Source organism: Ornithodoros turicata, chromosome 1, assembly GCF_037126465.1.
Source record: "Ornithodoros turicata isolate Travis chromosome 1, ASM3712646v1, whole genome shotgun sequence".
NCBI lineage: Eukaryota > Metazoa > Arthropoda > Arachnida > Ixodida > Argasidae > Ornithodoros > Ornithodoros turicata.
In genome coordinates, this window is record NC_088201.1 from 187,772,512 (window position 1) to 187,794,635 (window position 22,124).

General features: G+C 45.5%; 1 protein-coding gene across 3 annotated transcripts in view; it reads right to left on the reverse strand.

The window, feature by feature from the left end:
* LOC135378880 (biotin--protein ligase-like) overlaps positions 1-18,602 on the reverse strand; it is a 48,865-nt gene extending 30,263 nt beyond the window's left edge. Inside the window, exons 1-6 of one of the 3 annotated variants that reach the window (XM_064612031.1) lie at positions 18,486-18,602; positions 17,881-18,087; positions 8,737-9,090; positions 7,517-7,699; positions 7,170-7,447; positions 1,271-1,326 (exon numbers count right to left, since the gene is read on the reverse strand). In XM_064612031.1, coding sequence (XP_064468101.1) covers positions 1,271-1,326; positions 7,170-7,447; positions 7,517-7,699; positions 8,737-9,090; positions 17,881-18,087; positions 18,486-18,491 — 1,084 coding nt within the window. In that variant the 5' untranslated portion in view covers positions 18,492-18,602. The remainder of the gene's footprint in view (positions 1-1,270; positions 1,327-7,169; positions 7,448-7,516; positions 7,700-8,736; positions 9,091-17,880; positions 18,088-18,485) is intronic. The other 2 variants (XM_064612029.1, XM_064612030.1) reach the window with 2 other exon arrangements.
* Between the last annotated feature and the right edge of the window lie 3,522 nt (positions 18,603-22,124).

Here is a 22,124-nt window from a genome sequence, read left to right on the forward strand (position 1 = left end):
TTAAGAGCTTCCTTCTCTTTTTTTTTCTTTTTTTGAATAGCTGTTGCTAAATGCAATGCATTTATTTAGACTGATTGAGTGGTATTGAGCCTATCGAAAGGCAGAAAATCATAACGCCGAACTTTCAGAAGGCCGAAAATCAGAAGGCTGAAAATGGAAAGGCCAAAGATACACAGGGTGGACGCCCCAGTCAATGACCACTGAATGGAATGGTGCAGATTATGAAAAAGTCGTGGCTCTTGTATTACAAATCAAATAACTGGAATGCATAGCATTTGGTGCTCGGAAATAGACTAGCCAGAGAAGATTTAAAAAAATAATCTGCATCATGTTTACTACGAAAAGAAAGTGTGTGGTGGGTAAAGTGCGGATAATTCTGTCACTAAAAGCCCTTGAAATATGCTGCTGTGAACTGACATAGATAGCCGAGGAAGCACATAACAGCCGACCGAGTGTTATCATTCACTTTTCCGATTTGTTGAAATTGAGAGACATGGGGTTCTTTTTCTTTTTCATGTGTAAATGAATAATTAAATTTACCTTCAATTCAACGAGCAACATAAATGGATATAATTCACTGCATTAGTTCGCTTCGCTAACGATGTCGTTCGCGGGATGTTAGTATTTCTCTACTGTTGGTCAGACACAGGCTTTACAAGGCATCCGGACAAAATGTCCCCAGACGAAAGTGTCCTCAACCGTGCACAATGGGGATTATTTCGGAGGCGAACGGCGTGATAAGGACGGCAAGCGTGGCGCCACCTAGAATCGGGAAAATCGTGAATCGTAGTTTGCCCCCCGACTGGTATGGCCTCATAAAGCTCATCTTCGACGCATGACGCTCCGTCACGCTCTCACATTGGGGGTGAAGAAAAGACTCGTCTCCGGAGATGCACAATGAACAAAATAAAGAAAAATATAGAGATCCGACATCAGGTGACCGAAAGGAACAGATGTTCTCATTGGGACAAATTCGTAGCTTTTATAATTAAAAAGTAACTACAAACTATTTTTAGGTTATTAGTCATTCGACGGTCGAACAACATAAGATCAACACCGTCCGCCTGCCCAGAGGTGATAGAAGTGAAAACAGACAGTGAAAAAATGTTATAGCCCTTAGAGTTTTTGAATAAAAAATCAGTTTGAAAAAAAAAAGACACCTTGTATATTCTGCGTTTGATCTTCACACTCAAGGAAGCGTTGCCTCTGTCTAACGCACATTACCTCCCTTTTTAATTTGTTCACTGCAATTTCTTCATCAAAGACTAACCTCTGCCTTGTAGCTGACGTGTTGCGACTGCAAGTGAGCCATGTGCACTTTGTAACCTGAAATTTGTACCGCAAACTTTTAATGCAAGGGAAACAAAGAAACAGTCACGCTAAGACAGAGTCTCTGCTCGTTCAATACAGAGCACTATTGTACCTATTGTAAGCTGAAATGCTTACTCTCATGAAGTAAGCTTCATTTTTTAGTAGGACACAGCGGTTTCGATTCTAGGGGACTAGGCTCCTCAGGGTTGGACTCTACAACTTTGCAATTGACCTATTGATCCTGTTTTGACTAATTATGAAGATTAATTATGATAGTTAACTAACGGCTGCACTTATTACTGATACACCACCACCTTTGTGTAGGCCCCATCGGGAATAGATATATTCAACGACATCTCCGGTGAGAAAAACAAAAAGCGAATTTAATAAAAATCTGGGGAGCCTTACGTGACGCACCCTGTATATATGGATATTATACAGAGTTTCAGAAAAACATTACACACAGTTTAAACATCAACAACAACAACAACTTTATTACGGGATGGTGGCTGGGGAGTATCGTCGTGGGGGCGATACTCTACCCCATTGCAATCTACCTCATAGAATGGTTCATCCCACCCCAAAATGACGGACTGCATGGTGTTTCTTTTTTTTAATCGCGTGTTAGCGCCGCGAAGCAACTGTGGCTATGAGCGGCGTACAGACGTGGACAGACGGAGAGAGGACAGCAGGAAGGAGTGGGGGTTAGTATGCGTCCTGGGCCGACTTCAGGGGGGAGTGTGCCGAAATTCGTCTGGAAAGTCTTCAAGAAAACCCAGGGGAAAACCTCAGACAGTACAGCCGGTGACAGGATTCGAACCCGTGTCACCTCCAAGTCTCGGCGTGGAAAGCGATCACCCTAACCAGTGTTAGGGTGATGACAACATTAGGGTGATCACCAACAAGCATGGTGTTACGAGTGGTGTGAGGATATTCATATTATTTTTGTTTTGTAACCAAAAGGTGGTGTAAGGCATTCAGCACTGCCTCGTTTCGCATCGCGACAGACTGTAGCATGACGAAGCTACGTTCTTGTAAATAATTACGCATTTGTAAGACTGCCTTTGTGTGCTAAAATCGTAGTATAATAGACCTCTTCCTGTCTGTAAACAAATGACGTAACAGTGTTCGTCAGCGCCACCAACTCGGTAGAGTTGAACTACGCTTGAAGATAGGGGCGAACAAGGCCGCGCCCGACAGGCATGGTCTTGAGGGGATTAGTATGGTCTCTTTAAACACTCTTGCCGAGCCTATTTTCGAGGCAGTTATGTTGACCCTTGTGTTTAAAAATGTATAATCATGTATAGGTTATGTACATATCCGTTACCTTTTGCAGTTTCTGTGTCTTCTCTTTTTTTTCTTTTCTTCTTTTCCTTCGAGGTATGTTATCTAATAGGTTATGTATGCATTTTGTTTTCTCTGCTTCCCGCAAGTCATTTGTGTAAAATTATGCACGTGGGTATAAGGACCGTTTTACAGGGTTCGCCCTCACGGTCCTCTTGTACTTTGTAATCGTAAATTGCACTAATAAAGGAATCTTGAATCTTGAATCTGAAAGGGGCGCAACCTTCGGTCTTACTTTTCTTTCAGTAGGGGGCAGCTAACAAGTGCCCATTCGCGGAACCCATCCCTCCCCTTCCGATTTGTTTCGGTTTCAGTGTGTATACCAACGTCATGATGACGTTTCTCGGGTAGAGGTTTATTGGAATCACATTACGTTCATGCCTTAAAGAGACTATCGCATCCAGAAATGGCGTGCGTGACATGGATACGGTAATTCCACACCGCTTCATAGTCTACTTTGCCAAGTTTATCTTCCGAAAACAGCCTACATATTAAAACGAGTTTCGAAGATTCGCCACTCGCTCTGCGCCCAAGGAAGCCCCAGCGATAGTAACATCGTGATGACGTAAGTCAGGCAGACAAATGGTAGCGGAGCGCAGATGACTGTCAACGGGGTCGTCTGCTTCATGTTCGCACCGCAGTGTACGTACTGGGTGAAAAGACCTCAGTAAATACGACTACTTTCGCTTACCTGTGGCTAGGGTGCCTGAATACTAGTCCCCTCTGTGTAGGATGGAGTCACCCTTTGCACTAGCGAATGCTGCAAAGCTGCCATATTGACTCCCACGAGTAACCATGCATGAAGGCTGTGTACGGATTTCACCAGCTTTCTCAAACCTCCTTGCTACGAATTTACTCAACTCCAAAATGTAGTGTGTCGCTATGCGTATCGCTACACCTTTGTGAGCGTATCGCGAACTGTGCGTGGCAGTCAATATGGCGGCAATTCGTAGCAGACGACGCAGTTGTCTTCACCCTATGCAGAGGGAGCTCGTATTGAGGCACCCCACCTGTGGCAGCCCTGACGTGACCCTGTCACGTGGAGCACGGCGTTATGTTCCTAGCTGCACGAAACGTGCGACGGTTACCCAGAAATGACACATTCCACAACCGATGATGGAAACTCCGCGACTCCACGACCTGCAGACGCCGTCCCAACGGCCGCCCGGTCTATCGCCACATAAGGCCGCCCGACCGCTCCCCGATTGGGCTTGTCCAAGTAAAGTTTCCTCTGATTTTCAGAGAGAGAATGGATCTTTTCCGGGCGAACATATGCGCATGCGCAGCCACCGGCAGGAGACTACCGTTTTCATTTGAGGAGATAACCGGTTTCAAAGTTACGTGGAGGTTCAAGCTCGACTGTTGACGATGCTTTGTACTCATAAGCACTGTATTCTTCTTGCAATCTTCTCTTACTACTTTCCTACGCAAATCCGAAATCGTCCCCATCGTTGGGGAGAAAGTTACGACATTCGATATTGAGTTCCTCGGGGCACACGGGAATATGAAAATGGTCCATCCCGGAATACTCTGAACGTACCTCGTCTGCTCTTATCGTGCATTACGCCAAACAACTCCACTAATTTGCGTCGTTTTTCGACGTTATTGTCGGTGACGAACGAGGAGTAAAACGGCTCAATAGCCTCGTAGTCGACTGCGACGGATGCGATAGCCACTTTAAGGCTGTGGTCTCATTATCCTCCTCTCACCCCGCACTCAAAAAATGGTCGCCAGGGAGCGCCACCACCCCTATGTAGTCAGAGCCATTTATAGAGAGAGTTTGGCCATCTTCTGATCTTTCGCTGCCACACGTGAGGAGCCTGTTTTGACGTCAGAGTCGTTGTTGCACCGCCAGAAAAGCGTGAATCCAAACGGAATCCGCTTATCTGCCACCACGTAGGCGCCATTTTGATGCATTTCAACCGGCTGCTCGACAGGCACTTTTGTCGCGCTCAATGTAACCTTCCAGAATCACCGGCTTATGACTTATGGGGGCTTCGTTTCTAAACTAAAAGGGTTCACGGACGAAGGGGGCCTCGAAGGACGCGATATGCACGTATCTTCCTTCTTGCATCGTGAACAACGCTTTACATCAAGATGGTGTCGGCGACCGGTTGACGACTGCACAACAGTTGAGCGTGTCGAGAAAAGTCGTTGGGCTGTGACGACTCTTGATGCGGTTTAAGCTAGGCTCCTCCTAATGGCCGAACTCTCACCCTCACTCTCCACCGACGCCATATTGATGCTGGTCATTGTTTCCAATCCAAGGTGATAAGACACGTGCGAACTTCATGCTCCGAAAGCCTTTCGTCCTTGAACTCTTTCAGTATGGCAACAAAGCCAGCCTTATCACTGGCGCCTGTAGCCGTTTATTCCTGTAGATTACATTCAGCGCGACCGCGAAGTTGTCGACCAGCTGGGAGACAGCATCAATACGCCTCGTGCACAGACCAAAGGTGGCGCTTTGCGCGGCCACGTAGCGGTGAGAAAGCGAACTTTTTGTGTGAGTCGTCCGATATCGAAACCAGTCAAAAGTGTATGTAGCGGGCGTCATGAACATCGAAATTGAGTGTATCACGACGTCGCTCAAAACAACACGAACGATATACGGTCTGATTATGGCAAGCAATTAGGCTCATTGGCATAAAAGAAGACAGATAGAGTCCACGGAGTAGCTTATTTTGTGACGCATACGTTTGACGGCCGACATTCATCTTCTTCTCATGTCAACTTCGTGTGGATTTGGCGGGAAACTCTAGAACCTTGTACACCGTTGGGCGTAATCGGGTCCCGAAAAAAATGGTGTCCGTGTCCGGTTGCGTGGGCGCAAATAATGGTCCAGCGGGGTTCCGTGCGCCCAAAAATACAGCAGTCTTCCTGGAAGGTCGATGAAACGGATCCTAGCCGACCAAATGCTATCATTCACCCTCCTGATTTGTTGAATTTGGGAGGCGAAGGTTTTTTTAATTAACATTGATGTTAATTAACAATAAAAGCTGCACGCCATTCAATGAGAAACATAAAAGCGATTATATTCTCTGCACCTGTTGTACTGAACGGATTACAGAAGAGTAAGCAAAGAGGCACGCTGCCTTCTGTATTCGTACCAATAAAATAAAACACACATAAACGCTTTACACTGAGCTCACTAGCCTGGCTCCGACCTCACACTCTCTGTACGGCGGGGGGGGGGGGGGGGGGTCATTGGGTGCAGTTCCCAATTCAACCTGGATGCTAGTGTTTTCCAATTGTTTGTCACACAGGTTTTACAGTTGTTCTGTCATACTTTCTATGTCGATGAACCGTATCTCTAGCAGAAGCGAAGCTGTAAAGCCAATGAAACAACGAATGAGAGGGCGACAGCTTTTATTGTCCATAAACATCACAACGGAAAAGTTGCAAGGGACAACTGTAAAGCCCGTGTGTCCTTTTTCTTTTTTTACATTCAAGCACGCGTGTCTGACCACCAGTAGAAAAATACTAGCATCCAGCGAACGATATCGCTATCGATCTAGTGCAGCGAATGATGTCTCTTTTATGTTACTCATTGAATGTCGTGCAGATTTTATTATCTGTTAACAGATGAAAAAGGTGTATGCCTCATTTTTCAACAAATCGGGAGAGCGAGTGGTAACACTCGGTCGGCTGTGATGTGTTTCATCAGTTACCCCATCCAGACCCCTGTATTTTTGGGCGCACAGGAGCCTGGGGGACCGTTTTTCTGCCTACACAACAAGGGGTCTTTTTTTTTTTTTCATGACCCACATTATCATACGTTTTTGTGCACCCAACGACGCAACAGTTTGTGCGGTACGGCATTACCTTGAGCAGCTATCAATTCAGGCGCGGCGTCACGAAGCAAGGTGACGACTGAAAGCGTACGAATAGCCATCGTAAACGGAGCGGACTCGCACAACAAGTTCCTACGGCTGCCGCCAGGATTCGCGGCGGACGCTTTGCACGAAGCGTATATGGCGCGGACTAGGTGGCTGATACGCGGATTCCGCTTGGATTCCGGCTTTTTGGGCGGCGCAACGACGACTCTGACGTCAAAATAGGCTCCACCCATGAGGCGGCAAAAGACCGGAGAATGGCCAAACTCTCCCTGCAAAGGACTTTGTCTCTAGTTGGTGTCCAGCAGCAGTCTCGGCTCTCTCTCTTTAAACAAACATATCCCCCCCTACTCCCGAAATAGCAATTCGGACTTGCGTTTCCCCACAAGCCTATTAGCCCTGCACAAATGCGAAAGTCAAGGATTCACACGTGGGATGAATATTTTCGTTTTTTTTTCGAGACCCAGAGTATTTCCTAGTGAGTCAGTATAACGCCACGCACCACGAAGTAATGTTATAAATTTCTAAACATAGCTTTGATTTCTTGACGTCGTCACCAAAGTTAACGTCACGTTATTCACACTCTTGTTCTTATTTCGCAAGAAGAAAAAAATCACTTGTCTAATATACTCCATTCATGTGCTGCCCCAAACCGATGGGCTGTATACAGATGATACTTACCCTTTAATAGTCAGCATCGTAGTGGTTGCATTTTCGACATAGAGGACAACTCGGCCAAGACTTGTTGTTTGAAGCGTATCAAAGTATGCCTTGTGATTGAAGGAACCAATATCTGGCATCTGGCTTGTAGGTGATGCATATATAGGAAGGAAGCTCTCTGTGGCTCTAACGTCTGCAATGGGACCGGTCAGCACGTAGTGGAACGTGATTCCTTCAGTTACAACCTCATTGTTTTTGCTGTGGGACTCTATTTCCAACAACAGAGAGCTAAGTTCAGCCTGCAACAACATGCAAGTACATGACAAAGTTGAAAAATGATATCACTGAGCACAAACTGCGAGGCCTACCTCTGTAGCTGCAAAAAGGTAACCCACTGAAAGACTGCATGGACGTTTAGGTTCACAGTTTACTTCCAATCTCGTTGACAGCAGATGTCGTAGCATAGATATTCTAGCTTCATTGGATTGTTTCAGTTTCGCGAAAGTGGCTTCAGATGTGGAGAAATATAGTGGGTCAACTTCCAGGTGCACCTGAAGCACGGAACTTGTTAGGCATGGGAACTACTGTCCGCAGCAATCAGAGCTGGAGCAGCATTAATACAGCCTAAAGGTTTCATGCCTGTTCCTGATAAGAATTCACAGAGCGAGTGCAAAAATTTTTATCAGGACACTGAAAAGCGTAGGTTTCCGCGGCTCACTGGCCACACTTGTGATAAATATTCTACGCCTACTGAAGTCCATAACTGCCCACGACCGCACCATCGCTTTTCAATGGATTCAGGGTCATTGCGGAATCTCTGGCAACCACGTTGCCGACGCTGCGGCAGTAGGCGCTCACCACCAGCGCAAGTGCGTCCCGGTTGTACTCCCAAGCGGGTACACACGCTCCCTTCTTCGCGACTGGGCTGCCTCCTCATCCATCGAACAATGGCGTCGGGATGTCCCGGTCAGTGCCATACTGGGAATGGTGGACCCAACATTCTCGTGCCGCTTCCCGTCATCTTGACCGCGCGTCATTAAGTCCTTCCTACATCGCTTACAGCTGAATGTTGCCTTTACGCCGTACTGCCGTTACAAGATGTGGTGTGCCATTAGCCCCCTGTGCCCGAAGTGTGGTGTGCCAGCGACCGCGGACCATGTGATTATCGCATGTGCCACTTACAGGAGGGAGCGTCACTTGTTGGCAAACGCCTTTGCACGGATTGACAGCCGGCCCATTCACCTCAGACTCGTTTTGGGACCATGGGAAAAACGAAAGCAGATGTCCGTCTTGCGACCTCTATCAAATTACTTGAAACTACCAGCCTGATCGACTCCCTCTAAGACCCCGTCAGCGTCGTCAGCGTCATCCTCATCACTATCTACTCATTTTTCCCCAATAGCAATGGGGTAGCACTCTGCTCAATGGGCGGAAGTCATCCCCATATCATCGTCATCATGTATCTCTCTCTCTCTCTCTCTTGTATCAGGACATGATTCACTTCCCTAAAATACTGGCAAACCATGGTATACGCTAGTTGTACATAGGTGCCGTGATATACATAGTTGTACTTCAGAAGGAAGCTCACCTGTGAAAGGAGTAATACCCCTGTGCTGCTGTTGCACCGAACTTCGTGAACAACAGGCTGTCCTTTCTCATCCACTGCAAGACTAGTGCCATGAACACTATCGTCCAGTCCATACCGTATGCGTCCATGCATGATGGAAGCACTTGTGAAGTTTCCACACTGAACTGTCACTGGCTGCGGTTCAGACAAAGGTTCTTCGAAGCGGATGCCAGGAAACGCGATCTTCGACGACAATACCAGTAGCCGCCCGCCACTAAGATAATGCTCCAGAAATATCTTGTTGGCTGTGTAACTTAGCTCCGTGCATGCAACAATGAGCAGTCGTGTATTCTGCAGCCACGGAGTAGTGTTTATCTGCAAATGTATAGGAATGAAACGAAGGTGAAAACTAAACACGTTTATCCATCTCCGATTATACAAACGTAGAGAATCCAGCGAACTGATAAGGAAATGTTAAAGACAGAGCTTGAGGACAGAAGCAGTTGATATTTCGAACGAACACCGTTGATGTTCTGGGCATTATCCATCTAGAGTTCTAGAGACCACATGCTAAGGATTCATATGCATTATAACCCAACAGCATGCGTGGAGGGTGAACTTAAAGGAAATCCAGTGGGGATTTAGAGGAGGTAAATGAGAGAGAAATGCGTAGGATTAAGTGTCTTTTCCGGTCCATGCTTGACTTCCGGGTATCCACTTCGGGACTAAACTTGAGTTCCGGGTTTGCACTACCCGTCTGACGTGACTTTCGGATGTCCACCTCCAGTCTATACTTAGATGGGTAGAAATCCAGCGAACCGGTAGAGATGTAGGAAGGGAGTTGCCTCAGGACACAAGCAGCCGATACTTCGAACAGAGGGGGGGGGGGGGGGGATATGTTTAAGAGAGTGAAAAAAAAAAGAAAACGGAAATGTCAGCCTGGCTATTGCCAGCTTGCTATTCCGAGAAAGAAAAGAAAAAGGAACTGAAAAATAAACAAAAGGAAAGAAAAAGAAAAAAAAATAAGCTAATAGAAAGATGAAGAAAGGAACTGAGAATAAACAAAAGAAAGGAAAAGATGACAGAAAAACAGGACGCAGTGCAGTGCAGCACAGGCACGAAGGAAAGTTCGAAGAACGTCCAGTCAGAGGGCAGACGCACGGCCAGAGTCAGTTAAGACGCGGAGCAGGGCTGTGGTGATGGCTCACTGAGTAGGCCGAGGGACGGGACCGAGGAGGGTTTCGAACAGAGTTTGAAATATCTCTGTTTGAAATATCGGCGGCTTCTGTCCTGAGGCAACTCCCTTCCTCCAGTCTATACTTGCCTTTCGGTTCGACAGTCTCAATTCCTACATGTAAGTCCATTTAATTAGCTTTAATTAGCCTCAGTTACTTTCAATTACCATGTAATTACCCTTTATTACGAAAGGTAACCCCGGGTTACATGAGGTAATCTTGAATTTCATTTAATTTCATTTTATTTTCTTTACTAGTTTTAATTAGTCTAAAAATATCTTTTAATTGACGTTAATTACATTTAGTTACCTCCGGTAATCATGCGGTAATCTTTAATTTAATATAATCTTTCTCTTAATTAGATATAACTTACATTCATTACCTTTAAACTGAGCTTTCTTGCTGTAACTGCCATTAATTACCTGTAATTACCTTCAATTACTCTTACTGTTAATTACCTTCGACTACTTCAATTTCAAACATTTACCTCCATTTACATTTACCCTGTTACGTACGCTTACATGTCCAATTATACCGCTGCCTCGGCGAGGGGGGAAGGACATGTTTATTGAAAAAAAAAAAAAGAAAGGGAGGGGCGAAAGGTTAGTGAGGCGTAGGCCGACTCGCTATTCCTTTAAGGAAAAAAGAAAAGACAGAGGCCTCGGTGAGGCTTCATCATCTAATACACGGACACACAGACACATAAATGCGTGAAATGCTTTAGCATCAAGCACCTTTTCCGGTCCCATACTTGGCTTCCGGGTCTCCACTTCCGATCTAAACCCGACTTTCGGCTGACCACTTCCTAACGTTCCCTTCACTTCGTAACGGTTAAAGGACCACAGTGCTCCAACCCTGAGCATTCCAACATATCTAGTAGCCTTGCTTCGTAATTGTTTCTCATGCTCAATCAAGTATTGCTGGTCTGCTGACACCACCACCACTACCAAATACTTCGTGTGCTTCGTGTTCTGAACCGGTTTCCCTTGTATTTTGCATTGTAAGGTTTCATGATTGCGGGTGCCTGCCCATTTTTCCTGCTTCAGCTCATGACTTTCCCTTTCGTAGCAGTGTCATTGCACGGCAAGTGATCCAGCCATGCTGCTCGACCACCTCCGATTTTCGCGAAAAAAAGTGAGGGATCATTACGGTGGTAGACGTTTCCCAAATCCAAAATATTATCCTCGAATAGCGAGGCGTTTCGACGTTAGGGGGTTCTGAAGTTCGCGCTTCGAGCAAAAACCGTACCCCCTTTGGGAGCGTGATGTGAGCGCTCTACACCACCGAAACGTCTGTTCTAGAAGGACAATGCCACCAACTGACCGAGTCTCAATAGTCTACCGCAAAATTTTGGACTGGCAGGATTGTGGGAAACACTTCGAAATTTGCCCAATTTCAACATTTGTGAAATAAAAATAACTACACCATCTACAAAAACGAAACGTAGGAGCGCTTTCAAGGCAGCTGCTTGTTGGATGGCTAAGCAAACCAGGAGCTTTACAAGGTGAAATGGCTGGGAGCCCGGTTTGCCCAACTTCGACATTTTTTATAAAAATAACAACACTATCTACCAGAACGAAACTTTTTAGGTGTGAAGCCCCTCAGGAGTAGTCTGTAATAAAAAAATATTAACCCTTTTCTCAACGATCTAGGTTTTGTAAAAAATTCGTAAATTCGCGATGTCCTTAAAAAGTGCACATTTAAGGGTTAACAGTTTTAATGGCCATAACAAGCTAGGAAGGTACGCTTCCCGCAGAACTGTAGAAGAACTCCTCATTTATGCGTAGAGAAAATATCAGGGAGTCTTTTCTTCCTCTTTATTTATTTATTTTTTTGATAAACTGAAGAAATATTTTTTCGGCGCCATACTCGCGACGTACGCTTTGTAGCGAACCTGCTGGCCTCGAAAAACCGTGAGGTAAAACTGAAATTTTATCGAAAGGAATGCCGGAAGCTGTTATACAAGCAGAGTGAGTCAACATTGAAGAGGTAATTTGCCTATTTCGCTAGAGCTCTTTCGACCATCTCAATATCGGGGCCGCACACAGTTCGCTGAAACTACCGACCACCCATTCGATCAGATGCACGAAAGAATGGTCACTTGTGAGAATATGTCTCATAGCATTCTGGAAGTAGACACGGTGTGGAGCATCGGTTATTATATCTGGGATCCAAGCCGGGTGACTCATCTTCACATGCTTTCGCACAGTAGGTCCAAGGCCCTCCTTTCGCTTCTCATGTTCACTGCCTTGTGATATTAAACGGTATAGGAGCAACACACGCACGGAACTCTTGTTTCCACGTGTAAATAAAGAAGTTGCTCCTACCGTTTAATATCACTCTTTGATCTACTCATCACCGGCAACTTGACACCGCCTATATTTTTCTGCATTCGTTCACTGCCTTGTTTATCTTTCCTCGCGGACTTGGTCGGAGGGAGCGTGGTACACCTACAGTCTTTTATGGCGGCAGTTCGACTCCGTCTTTGTTCCTTTTTGGAACTCGCACGCGCAACACATTCTGCACAGGAGTATGCTATAGTAGCTGCAGTTTTAAGAGTGAGTTTCAATTTCGACAGACTTGCACACGTGCAATTTGTGTTGCTGGTTTGTTAGATCGCAACGTTTTGATGGTGGTCGTCATTGCACTGTCGGATGCCTTGAACCTATGGACGCCGGTGACACTTCGGCGACTGCTAGCACCAGCAAAGGACACCCACAGCTGTGGGTGCCGAATCGCTCTCCTCCTTTTACCGTAGCTTGTATTATTGTAACCGTTTCACGGGAAACAACGAATTAGAGTAACATATTCCATTACCTGGCTTTTCTCTCCTTCCCATTTGTTCGCGACTGGCATTCCATGTGAAAGTTCGTCTAGGGGATTACAACGACTAGTATGTCTTTAAGGATATTCAGCTACAGCACATATGGCGATATATATATTTGCCCCTAAAATTAACCTGCAGTGTATCAGAACTCACTCTTCACATATCATTTGATTTTATTCCTTCCTGATGTCACAGTCACTCCATTTTCGTCCATGGCGTTTTTTTTTAATCGTGCGTGTCGTTTCTGTAAAACTTTTTTTTCTTGTCTATGTGTTCAGGCATGAGGCTAATGATCCCCCGTCGTGTAGCTTTGGGCCACTGCACTGCCATAAGCGCACACGGTGAAATCCACTGGATTACTTCAGTTCTGCGATTTGAGCATTGCCGCTCAGCACATCGTATGCCTTCGGTCCAGGCGCGACAGAAAATGCGTACTGGCACGATAGCCAGCTACTGTTCATCCTCTCATTGTTTATGCGCGCCATGTCGAGTGTCAGGACAACGACCTACAGCACAAGACTTATAAGTGATATCAGACTCACTAACGCATGACAACGCAGCAGTGCACGTTTTTCGAAGGCAACTCCTACAACGCTTCACCGCGGACAATCCTCACATTGAGAAAGTTTCACATTGAGTATTTCACAGATGGTGCTGCGTCATGGTATTAAAAAAATCGTCAATCTCCGCCCAATATATATGACTTTGGTATCAGCTTCTTTGCACTTTTTGTGCGATATCGCGTGTTGAGGGTCCCTGTGACGGTATCGGCGGAACGTTGAAGAGGCTCGCAGCAAAAGCTTCAAAAACCATTCAAACCAAAACCCATTCAAAAACCAAACCTTGTCCCCTGATGATCTGGGTGACCATAAACAAAACTGAACTGGAAGCTTAGACTTTGCTCATACAACCGCCCGCCCTTTAACTACAGAGCGGGTGATATCCAAAGGGAGGTACTGATAAGAACGTACTAACAAAGGTACTAAGGAAGGATAGGCGCAAAAAGGAACTGAAGGTGTACAAGGTCGAAACTTATAGACATACTTTAAGCAGTATGGCGGCAAGCGCGAAAAGGGAAATCAGTAGTCAAAGCGAACTTGAGCTGTCCTTTGGGGCTGGCCGTCTTATATAAGCTTCCGGCGTTCCTTTTGCTAAAATTTTAGTTTTACCTCAAGGTCTTTTGAGGCCAACAGGATCAGCGTGCGCTTACACTCGCTGACCGCACTGCAAAGCCTATACTGTCGAGGTCCCAACGCCGCCGTAGGAAACGGTGGAAAACAAAAAGTGACAACCCTACCGTTATGAACCGGAGGGGAGGCAAACACACGAATGCAAACGTGCTCTCTAGATTAGTGTGAGGCGGTCTTTTATATTGTGCATATTTGTTGGACCCCTAATTTTTGCAAGAGGTCTTCTCTGTATATGCTGGTTCTCTTTGCGTGTTTCGTATACTATGTATTTCGTCATTGTCACTATAGAGAGAGTCGCACAGGAAGTAGTTTTTATTGTGTCAGAACAAAAATTCCCTGTCACATTCTTGTGGTGGGAGGTGTAAAGTGGAAACTTGCTGTGCGACAGAATGGCTCATTATTTTTGTTTTTACTTCTCCCTGCGCTATGTGGAAAACGACTGGCCACTGTGAGGTTTTGCGGTCGCTCCGCCCACACACGTGCTCTGGAAGTAGTCACCAGATTCTGGTTCCAAGACACGCAGGATCGGGAGCCGCGCCTCGCACATGCCCGTAGCCGACGACAGGAGGTAATAAATTTTGAGTTGCAAGACTTTGGGTCAGTCGATCTAACGGTTTTGCGAGGGGTGTCGTTTTGTTATATTTTTGCTGAGTGTTCGTTTGGAGAGGAGGACATCTGGGGGACGAAAAACAACACAGAGAGTGGGAGAGTTTGGGAAATTAGAGGGACCTGGCCTGCGGACTCCGTAGCAAACGAACCTGCTCGGAGGCTCGGGGTGACTTTGCCATAAAATGTAAATCTTACAACAAAATATATTGCTGTAAATAAGCCTGTTACCGAGTGTTGAAGATCGTCTGCTGTCGAGTACCTGCAACTCAACCGTCATCGTCTACGACAACTGGCCAGCCGCGGGGATTACATAAAGACAGAAGAAAATAACTTTTACTCCGGCAATGAAGCTTTAATACACAAAGGCCAAGGCAGACAGGGTAAAAAGAAAGTGTACACTCCGGCGTCTCAGTGTAGGTGAATATGAGGCGCGTAATACGAACCTCTTAACGATTGGTGGTAGCATCGATAACTGCACAAGGGAACCTGTGTGCTTGCAAAAAATGGAAAGGTACTCCAAAGTAGTACAAATTACTAAAAGGACGATAAAAAGTAAAAATGTTGGTAACAGTAACAGTAAAACATATACAAATATAAACATACAAGTAAAACTCAGAAGTGAACAAAGTACGGAATAAGCAGTGTTTGAGTCTCTCCCATGAAATTAGTCAAGATTAAAGAAGGGGCTAACGGGACTAAGAAGAGTGACCAAGACTTCTGGGAGGACAATGCTAGATTGGTTCACACATCCTTTTGTAGTTGCTATTAGGCCTATTCTAGAAGAGTGCGGGACAGTTTGTCATTGCAGGAGATTAAACAGTCGGTTCCGGGAAGGCCTGCCGAACAACCGGAGCAGCCCTCCAGACGTTTAAAAAGTTGAGAAGTCTTTGATTCATTTGTTTTTGGCATTATTAGCATGTTCCCGAAGTCCATCGGTCAGGCAACGGCCACTCTGGCCAATGTAGGAACCCCCACACCGAAGGGGTATACGGTACACGCACGACTTTTTGCAGTCTATACGAATTTTTTGTGTGGGATGTGGTGCATCGCTGGCTTGGACCAAATTTCATGAAGGGTGTGAGGGGTGGACAGCTTGTTGTCAACAGAGTAGGCTAGTCTGATTCCCTGCGAGGTTGCAAATTTTCCCAAGGCATGTGAAATACCGTGGTAACACGGTAGGACCACGTGGCGGTTGAGAGGGCGTTCAAGGTTTAGGGGTTTCGGGGGATTCAGAAGATTTTGCAGGTGCGTATATATTGCATCCGACTGGAACCCAGCTTCTTTGAGACGGCTGACTTGTTGGGACGCAGCGGCAGGGACCTTATTGATACAGGATTTTTTAACAGCAGAATCCAAGACGGAATTGATTATACCTGACATTTCGGCTTTGTGATGACAACTCCACCTTGACAGTTGCGGTTTCGGGTCAGTACGGCATACTCCCTACACAAAGTTGGACTAAGGATGAAGGTTTTGTCTAAGAAACGGAGACGGTCGGTTGAGGGGACTTCTGAAGTAAAGACCAATTCAGGACAAGTCTTTTGAGCACAGGCCACGAGTTCGGTTATGGAGTCTGAATGTGAGGCTAAAATAATTATATCATCAACGTATCGTCGGACAAGAGTTGTGCCACGACATGATTTGGAATAGGAGGGTAGTGATCGGTCGAGTGCGGAAAGGTAAATTTCGCTAAGTTTGGGTGCGACAGAAGAACCAATGCAAATTCCATTTGATTGTGTGAAAAGACTATCGTTGAAGCTGACAACTGCAGACGAAAGGTAAAGTTTGACAAGTTTGAGAAAGGAGGAAAGTGGGATCCCTGCATTTGTTTGAAAACAAGCTATATTCTTCTCAATGATGTCCCTTAGTCTGGAAAATAGGATTGCGGTGTCGAGGGAAAAATAGAGGTCCTTGATATCAAGTGACATACAGCGGAAAGTTTGTGTGTCATAAGGCATAGTGTCACCAAGGAGATACCCAGAATTTCGAATATTGATAGAGTCTGGCAGGAAAATGCACCTAAAAGAATTTTCAATGTAGTTCGAGATAGCTTTCTACCGTTCTCATTTGCAATGACTCCAAGCGGTTGGGAATTTTACCTCAGAGACGGTCGAAGTTATTTTCGTGACTCAACGTCGTTCGCAACGTAACGTCGACTATCTGTGAAGCAATTTTTTTTAATGTCGTGTTTTGAGTTGTCATGAAGAACGCTTGTGAGTAAAATAAACGATGTCACGAGTGGGAATTTATGGTATATGCGCTGTCGAATTTACCCCTTTTCCGTAGACACCACCCACAAAAAGAAGGTTGAGGCGTAGCCTTAATTGACAATACGATGTACTTGCTATGAGAAGAAAGGGCATTTCGAGACGAACAAAATGATGTTGATTACTTTCTGGTATCACAACTGGGGGACGAGTTGTGAGGTTCCCAAAACGTACCATATTTTACAAATGAGGCAACGTTGCGCTTTTTTATCTCCTCAGAGGCAAAGCTTAGAATCTTCAAAACTTCGGATGCAATGCAATCCACCCCAGACAATACGTGGAAAGCAATTCAGCTGAATACGTCATAGAGTTTGAGGATACGTGGCGTCAAACTGCGTAGGAAGCGCAATGGTCGAAATGCCCGCACCTGAATGATAATTCATTAACAAATAACCACCAGTTATTTTCAACTACTTTCAGCGCCAATTAATTCGTAAGATGATATGTCGTGTTGAAAAACGCGACATCACTAATTAACCACTCCAATTCATGGGTTTTCGATATCTGTTCAAGTCGATTCAGCGAACGAAAACCACATTTTTGCAGTCGTTAGGCTTAGCAGGGCGGACACGACGGAGCAGCATGTTGGTTAGTTTATTATTAGTTTAGTCCAAGTTCGGCGTTTGCATCTTTATGTACAGGTTTATGTACAGGTGCCAAGTACGCCGTTGGCAGTTTCACGCGTGCGGCTGTGCATTTTATAGTCAGATAAGGTTTATTTACGGTAGTTTATTTCGCAACGAGGATTTCGATCACCTTATTTCACCCGGTACACCAGCTGTCTTGTATTTTTGGCTTCAATGAGATCGCTTGAAAACGACGGTGAAGGCGAAAACAACTAGTTTGCCGACCTGGACTTGGCCTCTGCCTGCCCCTGCCATGGCACGCCAACTTCACCTCACATCAACTAACCTCACTTGCGAATTTACGAATAACAACGCAATTCATTAGTACTGGACGCGCGACTTCCGGCTGGCCTCCTTCCTCACGGCGGCTTGCCCTATCTTGAATACGTGTCATTTCCAAGGAATACGTACCTGATGCTCAGAGAGCATGTACACTGCGTACATGTCTGGGTTGACGCACATGTCCAAAGTCTGTTTGACTGCGTTATAGAGCGGATGAGGACAGCTTGGATCCTCGCCCGTGAACACGAGCACGTTCGGAGGCTTGGAATGTGGCACGTCAGCGGGATTCACGGACTCCTTGAGTCCTGTAGGCGCGGCCATGCCGGGTAGAGATTGCTGCACGAGACAAAGAAAACATATCACAGATCGCATCGACGTGATTTTGACAACAACTTCGGCGACGTTATTTTTTTTTTAGATTCCGTGTTAGCGCCGCGAAGCAACTGTGGCTATGAGCGGCGTACAGAAGTGGACACATGGAGAGAGGACAGCAGGAAGGAGTAGAGGACAGGGGGGTTAGTATGCGTCCTGGGCCGACTTCAGGGGGAACTGTGCCGACATTCGTCTGGAAAGTCTTCGGAAAGCCCAGGAAAAACCCTCACACAGCGCAGCCGGTGACAGGATTCGAACCCCCGTCACCTTCCAGTCTCGGCGTGGAAAGCGATCATGCTAACCACTATGCCACGGGAGCTGGTCGGCGACGTTATGTGAGCTAGAAAGACTGGTGTGCTTACCGCCATATTCAGTACAAGGAATACGCGATGCAGGAAGGCTTACAAGAAGCGTGCAGGAAGTCCGGTGCTATGCGCTCGCAGCGAACCAGCCGCACAGGAAGGTCTGATGATAAGTCACGCGGTTTGTCTGTAGGGGAGAGGAGGCAACTTGGCTGGGTGTATAGTCCACTCTATGAGTGTACTATTTCATGCAGTGAACAGTGGTTGAAAGTTGCGACGTCGTCTGTGTTGTTTTGAGTAGGAAGTTACTCGACAAAGTCAACCCGTTTCCAGCTAATTAGACTGCTGTGCAAAAAAAGAAAAAACGAAACAGTTTTTAATCCACTTTCGAAAAGTAACGAGTTAGTTTCGAGTATATCGCCACATAACCTGTAATTTTCAATTCTTAGCCTTTCTATAATTAACTTAGAAATTGAACCCGTAATGCGTGCTGCAAAATGCTTTTAAATAGTTTCGATATACGGAAACTATCCAACGTCTGAGATGGCGAAAGAAGTCCTTCTTTTACAAATCATTCAATCGATCAATCGAAAGAAGCCTACACTTTATGTGCTTCTTTCGGGAGGTAGTTGATGATTGTGACCTCGTAATAAGGTTGTTGAATGAAGCACAAAACAGGCTTTTGAAGTCTAGGTTCCACGGGTTGCCCTTTACACATACGACGGAGAACCGATCCAGGTTTTAATCGGGCTATGCAGTGCTCTCTGTCGTTATAAGCAGGGAAATGTAACGTAAGCGCTATTATACCAGAAATATAGCCCGCGGGTCAGGGTAACAGAAACAGAAACTGTCATATCGCACACAGAATACCTGAAACATAAACGCAGATGAAACTAATTTACGGTAATAATCCCGGTACTGCAAGACTAGAAATCTTACAATCCTTTGCGGATCACTTCGATAAGTTTATGAACTAGAGCTGAATGAAGGGAACTGAATATAGCTGAGGAAGTAAAGCAAAGATGAACGGTCAGAGTGGAGAATATAACTACACATAGTACACAGGAAACAGAAGAAGCATAGTTCTCATATGGGGACTTGCAAGTCGCGACCGTTAGTGACGTTCGTTCGTGAAAACCATGTTAGCTGTTCGAAGAAGCCATCGGTCGGCCAGCAATGGCTCCATGACATCACCCAATGGCAGATTTGTACGTATCTTGAGAACGTACTCAAAAACCAGTGTCCTAAATACTTTTTCCGGTATTTCGGTACTCTACTCAATACTTTTTGCGAGGAGTACACTCTCCGTCCTCGTCAAGCCGTATTCAGCACTGTTATCAGCTCACTGGAACTTAGCCCCCTTTCTTCCCCTATTCTTTTTTGTTTTTTTCGGTGGGGGGAGGGGATTCGCGCATGTGTCATTTATTTTCCTGTGAAATAGGCTGGGCCTTGCTTGTCCATAGCCCGACCCAGTTCGTTAGAAAACGGTTCCTATCCATACTGGATCCTATCGCATTCGGTACAAGGGAATTCCACCATTTATTTCCTTAATCACCAAAAGAATAAACACGCGCCAGAGGTTGGGGAGACCCAAGCTGACATACAGGAAGAATTACGAAGGTCCGGCTCAGAACATATCAACAGTTTATGCCTTTTATTTGTACGGCCACGTTCAGAATACGCGTTTCACTTACTGTTGATACAAAGTACTTTAAACAGTACCATAAATACGTCTTAGAGTATTTAGTACTCTACTGAAATTACTTTCAGTTTTGAGTATGTTGTACCCTATTTTAAATAATTTTGACTTTGGGTATTTAGTAGCTTATTTTAAATACCTTTGCGCTTGTACATGCCTGTTGAATGATGACTCCTCCAGGTAGTGGAATCGTCATTATCGTGTAAGATGCCAGGTGGCTTCCCTCGCATCCTTACATCACTTCTACAACTCAACATGATATTCACCCCGGTGTTCCGGGTTGGGTTACATATCACGGCGCTGTGCCCAGGATGGCACACCCCAGCTACGATGCGCCATATCATCGAGGACTGTGACCGGCACACGTGTGAACTCCGGTACGCGTATTCACCAACCGACTTAAACCATCGGTTTAGTGACGTCGGGTTTAAATCGATCACGTGTGACCTTCGCTCGCCAATCTTGGCACACCACCCAGTGCGCCGAAGGCCGCTGTCGCAGGTGGGTCAAGCTGCCGTTAAATCAGCGTCAAACAGCGGAAGCTGCCATCTTGTGGATCGCAGTTGCCAGACCCGGAAGCCCGAAATTCGCTCGTTGCGGCGGCACAAACCGCCGCTGATGTCTTTTTGTCATATTTGCTTAAACAAACGAATTTATTGAAAAATGATGCAGTAAACAGGTAAAAAAATAGCAATAACTAACCCATGTTGTCTTTGACATTCTTAGCGATTGTTGTAACGTTCGCATTGTAACGCATGCACAAGCTAGAACGACAGTTTCGGTTTCGTGGTTGCGGGTTTCGGCGTGCTACATATCCATATCCAGGCACATCTGGAACTAGATGTTGAGCCAAAATCTTCTGAAATGGTTTTGATATATTTGCAAAGGAGGGGGGAGGATGGAACTTTAAACACTCCGCATTAGAATACTGCTAAGGGTAAAACCTAATTGATAAATGCAGACGTCCAAAGATTATGAAATGTGACAACACCTGGATGGCATAATCCTGATGTAGAGCCTCCATGGACCAGGGGGGAAGGCATAGCGAAAAAAGAAAAACAGAAGGCATCTACCAAAATGTTACAGATCAATGACTTGATGGCCCCTCTTTTCCTCTATCGTGATTACTCAAGCAACTCATTTCTAAGGCACAGCAGTGACGAACTCTCACACACACTGGTGAGTAGCCTGTCCTCTTCCTGCACCAAAACGAGTAGCCTACACTAAGCGTATATTGGTATGATGGTTGACCACCGAGGGAACAGCATACTTCTGCTTATGGAAAGCAGTCTCAGTACAGCTCATCCCTCCTTATTGGAGAAAATCTTCTTCACTGTGATGAGCATACACACAGGAAAAGCGTATATGTTGCTCTGAAACCACTTGTCACCTGTGCATTTTAGATCTTCGCATAGAGACAACGCTTTGGAAGTGCAGAAGTGAGATATTTTACTGAAGGCACAGTGCACGTGATTTCAAAGTTCTTCGGAACCACGTGCCATTCAGACACAGGTAACGATCATGGCACAAGCCAGTGCTCAGGCCAGATATGTTGTACACGTTCGTACATAAACAAATTTTACTTCAAACCAATAAGTAGTTACGTCCAGCAAAGTAATGCCACTCTGCATGCACATATTTTGTGTACGCAATGACGGTGTTCCACATTTCACTTCTATCAAGCATGAAGTGTTTGTGTGAAAAAAGCGACAAGCATATGGGTGGGTGAATATGAACTTTGCAGATATCAGTAACGTGTAATACAAACAATTTACTTATCCTTAACTACTGCACATATTTCTTAATTGTATGCATGCCTCGACTCATGGGAAAGCGCAGCAAACAAAGTTTGTTAAGAAATCTATAATCAGTGATCTACAACAAAGTAAACTTCATTGTGCATATGCTTTGTGAACGTAATCACTGTTTCACATCTTACGTCTAATATAGTTAAAGACGATAAAACCCCCTGTGCAGGAAAAGACGAGAACGGAACACAA